This window comes from Planococcus citri, chromosome 5 (genome assembly GCF_950023065.1).
Source record: "Planococcus citri chromosome 5, ihPlaCitr1.1, whole genome shotgun sequence".
NCBI classification, from domain to species: domain Eukaryota; kingdom Metazoa; phylum Arthropoda; class Insecta; order Hemiptera; family Pseudococcidae; genus Planococcus; species Planococcus citri.
In genome coordinates this window covers 6,694,823-6,707,011 of record NC_088681.1, presented here as the reverse complement: position 1 = coordinate 6,707,011, position 12,189 = coordinate 6,694,823, and the positions used below count along the sequence as shown (strand labels likewise).

At 35.1% G+C, this 12,189-nt stretch overlaps 1 protein-coding gene across 12 annotated transcripts in view; it reads left to right on the top strand.

Annotated features, from left to right (window-relative positions):
• Positions 1-1,322: 1,322 nt before the first annotated feature.
• The window catches only part of LOC135849082 (zinc finger protein 436-like), a 61,369-nt gene continuing 50,502 nt past the window's right edge, over positions 1,323-12,189 (top strand). For 6 of the 12 annotated variants that reach the window (XM_065369251.1, XM_065369250.1, XM_065369252.1 and 3 more), the window contains exons 1-9: positions 1,324-1,668; positions 1,746-1,853; positions 1,943-2,172; positions 2,251-2,505; positions 2,626-2,760; positions 2,956-3,087; positions 5,462-5,593; positions 5,687-5,815; positions 6,044-6,273. In XM_065369251.1, the coding sequence (XP_065225323.1) occupies positions 1,454-1,668; positions 1,746-1,853; positions 1,943-2,172; positions 2,251-2,505; positions 2,626-2,760; positions 2,956-3,087; positions 5,462-5,593; positions 5,687-5,815; positions 6,044-6,273 (1,566 nt within the window). In that variant the 5' untranslated portion in view covers positions 1,324-1,453. Of the gene's footprint in view, positions 1,669-1,745; positions 1,854-1,942; positions 2,173-2,250; positions 2,506-2,625; positions 2,761-2,955; positions 3,088-5,461; positions 5,594-5,686; positions 5,816-6,043; positions 6,274-12,189 lie in introns of all 12 variants that reach the window. The other 6 variants (XM_065369255.1, XM_065369248.1, XM_065369254.1 and 3 more) reach the window with 4 other exon arrangements.

The following is a 12,189-nucleotide window of genomic DNA, read 5'->3' as shown; positions in this document are numbered from 1 at the left end:
GTAGAGTTTGAGATGCTGAATCTCCCTGTGGAGTTCGTTTTTTTTTCTCGGTGGTCGCTTACGTCGGCATCAAGTCCTTGAAAGTACAAAAATTGCTGATTTTAAGGTGTCAGGAAAACGTTTCCGCGAATTTATGCACAAAAGATGTTTTGTAGGGGGACATATCGATGTAGTAAGTTGTATAAATGTAGTCGAGGGGTTAAATTTAGAATCATCAATATGCCCTCAGATCGCTGATAGGGTACATGATTCAACTTTTGTACAACATTTTAGGATTTCATAAATTTGAAAATTTCATCAGATTGCTTCTATGTAGGTACCTACTTTTTTCATGTTTTCAAAAAAATTTTCATTTCATTTTTTAAAAATTCAATTTTGAATGACATATGTATCTTGGAAGTACACAAAACCTTTTTTTGAAAAATGTGAAAATACTTAATTCAATAATATGAAAAAATGATAGACCATCAAAAAACGACAAAAATTGAAAATAAATTGAGAAGCATCAACGTGATGCCTAAAGTGGAATCGAAAAAGGATTTTTGTGGTCTTTGAGGTTTTTTTTCAACTTTTTTAGGTTAATTTGTACTTTGAATTTTGAAAATGAAAACTGTTTTTTTTTTTTTGGCTCAATTTTGACGATTTTTATGATAATTTCTGCAGTTTTGACAAATCATCATTCAATTTTGAGAATTTCCGATTAATTCTTGGTAGGTACTTTTCAATAAACCAAGCAGTCTGTGCAAAATTTTACGCGAATGAGACATTTTCTCTTTTTGTCGTTTTTTGATTGTCTTATCATTTTTTCATATTTTTGAATGATTATCACATTTTTCAAAAAAGGTTTTGTGTACTTCCAAGATACATAGGTAATGGACGGGGACAGTATGAAGGTGAAGTTTATAGTAGGTAGTAAAAAAAAAAACTCTTTTACTCTACTTAATATTTTAGGAGACCCTCAAATCAAATTCAAATCTCAATCCCGAGGAATTCGAGGATTTTAATTTTTAAATTTTCCAATAGAGATAGACACTAGAGTCTAGACTGACTAGACAGTTCCATCCTAGTTTTCTGAGTTGTTCATACTTTGCTAGTTTGCTATATACTATCAAACATTTAAAATTGACCAATCACTTCAAAAAATCGTTGCAGTCAACCTAGTCAACCAGTTATAGTGATTTTTTTTTTGATTTTTTCGAATTACGTTTCGGTTCCTGAAATGTTCTTAGTTAAAACGGCGATCTCCGGAGCGCTAGTGTACTGCGAACAACAAAGCGCACAACTGGCACAAGGCACAAGGCACGTCTCCTCACCTTGTATCTCTTTCTCTTCTCACTTCTCGGCGCGAACCCGGCGAACATAAATTGATAAAGAAACTATCAACTTCGTCAATTCATGCAACAGTTTGTTACTTTTTTAAACGAAGAGATCGTGTATTGCAATTTGAATAATAATGTCGCGAAAAAGAAAAGACAGTTGTGATGAAACCCCCTTAAATAGCTATATCGACACGTGCGTTAACAATATGCATTTATTTGATAGTTTTTCTAAAAAGAAATCCGGACAAGGCATTCTTGGAACTTCCAGTGATCATGTTACCTCGAACCAATTTCAAAATAATATATCCTGTAAGATCGAAAGTGATGTTTATCCGTCTGATCAAGAAAAGTAAGTCAACAAGGTTGAAAAACGATTGCATTTTTACATTTTTTGTTCCTAATCTGTTGTTATTTATTTTGTAATAGCAACGAGCCTTACGAAATTCAAAGCGATACCGAAGACGAAGAGCAATGTACGAAAAATGAAGACCTATGCTTTGCTTGTGGCTTCATCTCAGCCTATGAATTTTTCAGGTAATTACTGTATTACATGAGTACCTAGTAAAGTTGTGTGCCTGTGTATTGATTCGTCATTCTCATTTGCTTCAATTTTCAAATTCTAGTTTCCCGATTAATGTTGATATTCGACAGCAGTGGGCGAAGTTTTGTGATATAAATTTAAATCAAATAAAACCACATTTTCGCCTTTGTGATAGACACTTCAAATCCGAAGACTACCAAATCTCTACGAAACGTAAAGTATTGAACCCGACAAGTGTCCCAACGTTACGACCAAAGCCAACATTGAATAAAAATGCATCGCAAAATACCACGTGCAGCTCGAACTTTCGAAGTAAAATATATTATTTATCATCATACTCGTCATCTTCGATAACCACGATATAATTTGATAATTTTGGTTTTGATTCAGGAAACACTACCACCGCCGATGCTCGTAATAAACGATCGTGCAGGAATTTTAAAGATATTACGAATAATCAGAACACCATTCCTCCTAAGGCAGCGAAATCGACATCGAAGAAAAACGTGATACTTGGAAAGTTTCAACTGATAGAGAAAAATTTACGAACCGATATCTTCAGATTAAAAATACGATGTTCTAGTCTCGAAGATACTGTTGCTAACATTAAAAATGAAATCAAGCAACAGGTTGAAGAGTGCTTCGGTTAGTATCATCGTAGTTCTTATTAGATATATTCTTCTTCAAAATGTCTCGTTATTTTTAGTAAAAAAAAATATTCGATTGTTTTTATTTTAATTTTCTGTTCCTTTTTTTATTGTTTAGTTACACGAGCAAATACTGCCGGAAATGTTGCGAGAGATAGTCAAAACTCGACTTCATCGATGAACGCTTCTTCAGAAAATTCAAGACACAATCTTCGTATTACGGAGCCACGAACTGATCAACGTTCTGTAAAAGGTCAGTAGATGTTTAGTATTAGTTCAGAACATTTTTTTTTTTTTTTAAATTAATTGTTGGAAAATGAAGAGAGGAAAGAGATAGCGCATTTGTTATTTGATTCAATCATGTTTAACTGACTGGGAAAATATAAGGATCAGTAAATATGTACTTTCTTATTAGAGAAATAAACAACTCTGAACTCTCGTTTTTCAGATACGCTTGTAGGATCTGCCGAACAGATTACCGAAGATGGTTATCTTTCGGATTCAAGTATGCCTTCCCTAGAAATATCGATCGACGATCCTCAGAAAGTAGAAGTAAAACCTGAACTATTTACCGAAGAAGGTTAGTAGTAATTACGTTATTAGTTTGTGAAAAATGTGGGGACATTCTAAGGGACATTTTAATGTAAAATTTCCAGAAAAACGTTGGCCTTATTAACAAAATTATGGCTATTTTGATTGTCAAATCAGCCGAAATCGCAGATTTTTTCTAACATAAGACCCCAGGAAAATTTTTGAGCTAGATTAATATAGATTGAAAGAGCATGTAAAAATTCATCACCGGCCAAAATTTCATGTGCAAAGGTGCATTTTTCGATTTTTAGTGAATTAAAAAAAATCAAGAAGCCAAAACTGAGGGGAAAAATTAAAATTTCACCAAATTGACCTAGAGAGCTAAAATTTGGCAAATACCGTATTTTCGTCCATCCGAATCGATTGAAAACTATTTCGAACTATTTTAAGTAGTTCTGGAGTCTCCAGGGGATTTTTGAAACTTGAAATTTCTACAAATTTTACCTATCAGAAGTGGTCGGGAGGCTGAAATTCATTCTGTGATAAACTATGTAATTTCAATACACCATGAAGTCGACTGCAGGTATATTTCAAGTTGTTTTGGAGCCTCCAGCGACTTTTTGGAAATTACTGGTGCCTCCAGTAGATTTTTCAATGCTCGAAATTTCCATACAATTTTACTAAACAGAGCTGGGAATCCTATTTTTGACCTGCCAAATCGATTGTAAACGGTTTTAATTTATTTATTAGTAATTCTGGAGCCTCCAGCGGATTTTTGAAACTTGAAATTTTCACAAAATTTTATCACAAACAGTTGGAAAGCCGAAATTATTCTGAAAACTTGATTAAATACGCTAGGATGTCGACTGCATGTAGATTTTAAGTTATTTTGGAGCCTCCAGCGACTTATTGGAAATTACTGGTGGCTCCCAGCAGATTTTTTAATGCTTGAAATTTCCATACAATTTTACTAAACAGAGCTGGAAATCCTTTTATTGACCTGCCGAATCGATTGGAAACGTCTTCAAATTATTTTTAGCAGTTCTGGAGGCTCCAGTGACTTTTTGGAAAATACTGTTGCTTCCAGCAGATTTTTTAATACTCGAAATTTCCATAAAAATTTTCTAAACAGAGCTGTAAATCTCATTTTTTATCTGCTTAATCGATTAGAAGCGGTTTCAAATTATTTTTTAGCAGTTCTGGAGCCTCCAGCGGATTTTTGAAACTTGAAATTTTCACAAAATTTTATCACAAGCAGTTGAAAAAACCGTATTTATTCTGTAAACTTATTTCAGTATACCCATGTAGACTTGAAGTTGTTTTGGAGCCCCCAGCGACTTTTTTGAAATTACTGGAGCCTCCAGCAGATTTTCTAATGTTCGAAATTTTCATAAAATTAACCAAACAAAGCTGGAAATTATATTTTTGACCGGCCGAATCGATAAGAAACGGTTTCAAATTAGTTTTCAGCAGTTCTGGAGCCTCCAGTGGTTTTTTGAAACTTGCAATGTTCATAAAATTTTGTCACAAGCAGTTGGAAAAACGAAATTCATTCTGTAAACTTATTTTAGTATACTATGAAGTCGACTGCAGGTGGATTTCAAGTCGTTTTGGAACCTCCGGTGATTTTTCGAAAACTACTGGAGTCTCCAGTAGATTTTTGAATCTTGAAATGTCTATAGAATTTCATCAAATGGAGTTGGAAATCCAAGAAAGTTTCTGCATTCAAACTACATTTGATCAAATTTTGTGGAAATTCCAAGTCTCAGAAATGTGCTCCAAAAAAATTTAAAAAGTCGCTGGAGGCTACAAAATGACTCACACTCACCAGCAGTCGACTTAATGGCGTGTTTAATTTGGAGTGCAGCTTGAATTTCAGATGTCAAATTTCATTTAATGAAATTCTGTGGAAATTTCAAGTTTTAGAAATTTGCTGGTGGCTCTAAAACTGCTCAAAACGGTTTGAACCCGTTTCCAATCGATTTGATCGGTCGAAAGTAGAGTATATCTCAAATTTCAACTCTCTCGGTCAATTTGGAAAAATTTTGATTTTTTCCCTCATTTTTGGCTTAAATTTGATTTTCAAAAATTTCTTCAAAAATCGAAAAATGCGCTGCAGCACTTGAAATTTTGGATGGTGGTTTTCTCGCGAGTCTTATGAAAGTATTGGGAAGCAAAATCCGCGCTTTCGGCTGACCTGTTAATCATATTATGGGCCGCCATTTTGTTTTTAAGGTCAACCTTTTTTTGCAAGTATGCGTTAAAATGTTACTTAGGATGTCCCCGTTCAAGAGAAAAGTTGTCCCAGAGGACTGAAGGGGGAGGAGTAATTATCTCTATTGGCATATGCCGTACTATAAGAGAAGAATAAACAATGCGGAGTGGATAGGTAAATGTATATTATTGTATTTCTGTATTTTCAGTTATGCTCGATGAACCTACCGAAAAGACTGCCGAAGATAATCACTCTGTAAATTCGACCATTTCTCCCGGAGAAATATCTACCGACCGTCTTCAAAATGCGAAGGCAATCCTTAAACCATTTTCCATAAGAGGTGAGTAAGAAATTATAATACGTATGTATTTAGAATTATTATGCTGTCATTAGAAGGAACATGCTGTTGGGCTTACACGTGTATTTTTTTCAGTAACGAACGCAGAAACTTCCAGAAATGTAACTGAAAATAATCGCCACCCTTTGACTACGTCTTCTTCAGAAAATACGAATGGTAGTCCTGGCAGTACAGAGGATCCACCTGTGCAACATTTCGAAAAAGGTTAGCACCTGGGTAGTCAATTTTTTGGCATTTTTGATTGTTTTTTTTTTTTTTTTTGAATTTGACTACGCACCTAGTGAATAGGTAGATGAGTACGAATATTTTAAAATTGAGGGATGAACAAGATTCTATTAAAAATAAATTATTTTTTCAGTTCTTCAAAGAATACATGTGTACCATTAGTTACATATACTTACCTCATTTTTAATTCCAATTTTTATTTTTCAGTAACGCCTTCGGAACCGGAAAATTCTGACGAAGATAGTCAATCTCCAAATTCTACCATTCCTTCTTCAGAAAAGTCGTTTGAGAGTCGTTATAACGCAGAGGCGCGAGCAGGATGCTCAAAAAATCAAGAAAACTCCGGTCAAGGTCGTATTACTCGATCTGCAAAACAGAAAAAACATCTCCCAAGCGTAAAAAAGCCAACGCGAAACTCCAGCAGTGTTTCAAACAAGGTTAGTACGTCAATATACTATAATATTAGGGTTGATGGTGAAAAAAAATGTAAGAGGATTTCGATTAAAATTATTGTGAAGACGTGTATTTGGAAGTTGAAAGTTGCTCGGAAACATCTTTAGCACTGGAAATGCTCCTGGAGGAAAGATATTGATCCTCGAAAAGGGGACGTTTCCACGATTTTTTTCGCTCTAGCTCCTACCAACCTTTGTTTTTAAAGAAGAATGGCCCAGTTACAAAAGTGTAAAGATAGTTTAGTTGTGTTTGTGTATTATTTAAGATTCCGCGTATATCTATAAGCCATTTCCATTGAATATTCTCCGGACCACTTTCAGAGTTCTACTGGAGGGATTGGAATAATGGAAATTTACAAATCTCGTATTTTGAAAAATTGTTTTTTGAAATATTTCACATTAGTCAAGCCAACGTAGGTACCGAATATGCCAATTTTTGGTCATTATTGCTAATTTCTCGAAACAGAAATAATTTTGAATTTGATAAGTTTTTAGTTGCTCATAATGATTTTTTGAAATTAGTAATACAATGTATACCTACCAAAAAATTGGCACCACTGCAATTCGAAATATTTTCTCAGTTTCAGAAACTATATTTGGGTATCTCTCGATGTTTTAGCATAGGTTTGGTATAGGCACGTATTCTATGCGAAACATTTGAGAAAAGAACATTTCAAAACACCAATTCATTTGAGAATAGGCGATTTTCAAATTTTCAGTTGCTCAGTAGAACCCTATACCTATCAATCCCGCGTATGACAATACAAAAAAACCAACCCCCTCCCCCCGATCCATTGAAACAACTTTTTTCTTGAAGGGGCAATTTAATGCAGAATTGGAAAAAAAGTTACCGACATCGCAGATTTTGCTTGTCAACATAGGACTTGCAAGAAATTTTTTGAACAGGACAATTGACATAAATGCATACGATGGCTGGAATGATATCACCCCAATGCAATGAGCAATCATGTGGTATCATTAAGTATTGTTATTCATTGCGATCAACCGAAATGAATATTACACATACAACTTTTCAAGGGGGTACTTAGTGTTCTTGCGCACTCATGTACTTCATTTTGGTATTTATGAGGCATAGTTCAATTATTCAAAAGAAAAAGACGTGTCATTTGCGATATGATCTTTTTTCCTGTAGGTGAAGGAAGAGATGCGGGATTCACTGCCTTACTGCTGCGATATTTGTGGTAAAAAGTTTTCCTACAAACGTGATTGGGCAAGACATCAGCAGCAAGAACATTCGAAGTCGTTTCACTGCCAAAGCTGCGACAAACAGTTTGCTTCCAAAAGCAATTTAATTGCGCATCGATTGACACATAGTGAAAAGAAACGCTACAAATGCAGCACTTGTGACGCAGGATTCAACTACCCAAGCAATAAATTGAAGCACGAACGCTTGCATGCTGAAAGACCTGGTTTTGAGTGCGCTGATTGCGGGAAAAAGTTTTCCCAAAAAGAAAATCTCATTAGACACCTGAGAGTACATTCCGGTGTGAGACCATTTTCTTGTCAAACGTGTAGCAAAACTTTTACTCGAAAAGATTATCTTACTGATCACCAACGGACGCATAGCAAAGAGAAACCCTTCAAATGCAGCATTTGCGACGCACGATTTAAGCACAAATACACTCGATTGAGGCACGGACGTGTGCACATGGAAGGAGCTTGTTTCGAATGCGCTGTTTGTGGAAACAAGTTTTCCTATAAAGAAAGTCTCATTAGACACCTGAGAGTACATTCCGGTGTGAAACTGTTTTCTTGTCAAACGTGTAGCAAAAGTTTTGCTCAAAAAAGCGAACTTACTATGCACCAACGGACGCATACTAAAGAGAAACCCTTCAAATGCCGCATTTGCAAGCAAAAATTCAAGCATGATTGCAGCAGGGCAAGGCACGAACGTATGCATGTGGAGGGCCCTCGTTTTGAGTGTGCCCATTGCGGCAGCAAATACCGTAAGAAGCTCACCTTAGCCAATCACATATCTAAATGTACCTACTTAAATATCAATAATTGAACAGTTAATCTGAATGTATACAGATACTTTGTTTTTTCTTTGTTTTTTTTTTAAAAATCAACGTGACAAAAACTTGACTTAATACTTGAGCGATTTCTTTAATTTAGTTTATTCTTAGAGATTGGCGCCTATCAAATCGTTACCTTAATGCCAAATCCGAGTATGTCCAAGAACGTGAATTTTTCAGGAGAGGAAATTGAAAGTTTGAAAGATGATAAAAACAAATGGAGGGGATATGAAGTAGTAAAATTTTGAAGTATGATAGCTCAATCTCTTATGAAAAGATTGTCTGAGCTACATTTGTAAAATTTCTCAATTTAGTACGTGTAATTAAATGTTTTTCAAGCAGTGATGGACATACTCAGGTTTTGATTCTATATGTCCATGTTGTTACGAATTGAAATCCGAGTATGTCCCAAATTTCTTATGAATTTCGGGTATGGGTGAACTGTTATGCAGTCTTAAATTAAAGACAATGAAATTCTTATTCGATTGGTGTTGAATTTTTATCATTTCGCGTAAAATTAACGATTTAATGAGTACTTCTATTTTACTGATTTTTGCATACTACGTACGTCATCTTTAAACTAAAAATACTCGAAATGTTCAGAGGACACATAGGTATTTTAATACAGCAAAATGTTCGGATTTTCATCCTCTTAAAAATGAGCTGTTACCGAAAGCTCTACATGCAACCGTTCAAAAGTTTTCGAAGTTTGAAGTTGCGAAAAAGAGCTGCAAGCTGCAAGTATTGAACTTCAAACTGAAATTACTGAACGTTTTGAGTGGACACATAGGTATTTTAATGTATCAAAATGTTCGTAATTTTATCCTCTTTAAAATGGTTGTTTATCGAAAGCTGTTCCTTCAACCGTTTGAAAGCTCTCGAAGATCAAAATTACGGAAGGTGGTCAACTGTGTTATCACTGTTATCATGCAGTCACAATGAGTTCATTGAATTCTGTTTAGAATATTTTGTAATGCGGATTAGGTACTAATTTATTTACCCTGACCTATGAAACCAGTTGTCTGGCCTACGAGATGATAAACAAGCTGGAACACAATCATTGATGGTTTTATTTTTAATGGACATACTCAATGGACATACTCGCTTTTAGCTTCTAAATGGACATACTCAATGTTTAAAATTTATTTAAATTCAATTTTTTTACATTTTCATAATAATTATAAGGTTTATTATTTATTTCACTAGATTCGGCTGAGCGTCAGCTTTTAAGTGATACCAAAATCAAAAAATTGAAAATTTTGGACATACTCGGATTTGGCATTAAGGTAACGTAATGCCTAATTGACATCCGACTTGTGCTTCTACTTATATGGAAAGAAATACACGAAGGTATTTTAATGTTTGGCGTTTTTTTCCTTTTTCAAAGACTGTCGATTAATCAAGTTATCGAAATCAAATCCGAGTGAATTACAGCATCTCTCAATTCAATAGTCGATTTATTTTTTGGGAATTTTTGCGATTTTCCGAATAAAGCAGTCATGTTCTCAAAAATGACTTCACGCAAAATGCAAATTTAACATAAATTTTCTGGAGTTGACGCATTATTTTTTGGACAATTTTTGTCCCACCTTTAGCCCATCTCCGCAAATAATGAGGAAAATATTTTTTGAAACAATGTCAATCGATATTATTATGGCGCAAATATCTCCTTACCACTCCTATTCTTCCTTTAAGTTTAAAAGTATCAAGTTTCATGATTTGTCAGACTTATACTGAGCAGCGACGTTTACTAACATCAAAAAATATAGGTGATAGGTAGCTGGTAGGTAGGTAGGTAATAGGTAATAAAATTTTAAAATGTTCTTTTCATAATATGATAATGTGAATAATTTAACGGGCCCCCGCGGTCCTCTTTTTTTTCAAAAAAAAGAAAAGGGTTTATTTATGAATATTATTTACATCTTATAATTACTTATCCCTGGGGTCTGCAGGAATAATACCAGTACAATCTTAAGTTTAAGGGGAGGGTGGTGTAAATTCTAATACTAAATGACAAACTTAATACTAAAATTCAGCTATAAAAACTATGTACAACTTAAACTAAGACAAGATTGAGAGTGTTTCAATTTTGCTTAAAACTAGGAGGGGGAGGGAACGGCTCGGCCACCCAGTGGTCCTGGAGCCGCGGTGAGTGCGGGGCCCCAGTTTTGGTTGGGACTGCTGACGCACCCCCCCCCCCCCCAGCACCAGGCCAAAGGCCCGGAGCTCCTAGGCAGTATCCCAGAATCGCTCCCACCACTTCGGGGTTGAGGGACTGGTCACCCTAGGATGTAGCCCATTCCCCCCCCCTCGACCCATCTCCCATTTAGGGGTAGGCCTAGGAGGTCTCTGGGCACCACTGTATTCTTAACTACCTCAGAAAGAGATCTCCTAGAGCAGGATTGTCCAAAAGGATATAATTTCTTATGTGTGAAAGTGGGAACACTCGGTCCCACCTTACATAGTACATAAAGTGGGAGTAATTTTGAATGCTGAGGATGGACACATACCGGTGCCCCAGTCTACGGAAAGGTACTATTTTTATATGAAATTTAACGCTGTTTCCAATGAGACAGATCGCAAATCGCAGACATTTTCCTTTCATCTTCAAAAATCGCGAAAACGAGGGTGTGTAGGGGGCAAATTATTGTGGTACAACAGCAAAAATCGCAAAATTTCACTGTTTTTCAAAACGTTGCTACAGCTATACCGCTAAAAATTTTGAAAAAAAAAATTAATGTGGGTGAAAGCCCTATCCTTTAAGACAATTTTGGTGTGTTTGAACCAAAAAAAAAATTTTTCAATAGCTCACAAAAGCTCACGAAAGTTGACTGAAAAAAACAAGAGAAAATTTCCAGTGTTTTAGTTTTCCGCATTTACTGGACAAACTGTGCGTCCTAGAGAAAATCTGATGAGAGTAATCTCAAAGAGAATTACATTCTCTACAATTTCGTTTACGTGAAATTTTTGTAGGACGCTTAGTTTCAAAACAGTATGTCTTTGAAGTTCTCAAACTTTTCATAACTCAAATTTCAAAATTTCAACTTTTCGTCACTCTAACTTCAAAGGCCCACAATTTTGAAAGTAAGCGTCCTACGAAAATTTCTCGTAAACGAAATTGTAGAGAATTCAATTCTCTTTGAGATCACTGTCATCAGATTTTCACTAGGATGCACAGTTTGTCCGGTAAATGCGGAAAACTAAAACACTGGAAATTTTCTCATGTTTTTTTTTCAGTCAGCTTTTGTGAGCTTTAGAACTTTTTTTTTTTTTGATTCAAACACATCAAAATTTTCTTAGAGGATAGGACTTTCACCTACAGTAATTTTTTTTTCAAAATTTCTAACGGTATAGCTGTAGCAACGTTTTGAAAAACAGTAAAATTTGCTAAATTTAAAAAAAAAATTGAAATCATTTTGATAATTTAAATTCTGCATAAAAATTTGATATTCATGTTCAAAAGTGATAAAAATGAATTAAATTACAGTTTCTGTCAAAAATCAACTCGTAAAAATAAAGATTGAAAAAAATTTTTTTTTTTAAATCTGTGCTGGTGGAGCGATTTGAACCAGGTACCTCCTGCGTGAAAATCCACCATCAGTGCCTAGCGGCTACCACAGCATTTCTCAATTTGAGCGATTATGAATAGTATACCAGTTGCCAATGTTGCCAAACAACAATGAAAATTATCCCCCTCGCGCAAATGCGCGCGACCATGCAAATAGCGTGAAAAATCATCTGTTTACTAAAATTCTCTTGAAAAAAGTGATGAAATATTTCTTGAAAAAGCAACCCTGCATAGTGGGAGGTCTAAAGAGAGGTGGAGAGCAAAGAGAAGTAAGAAACTGGATGAAAAAGAATGTGA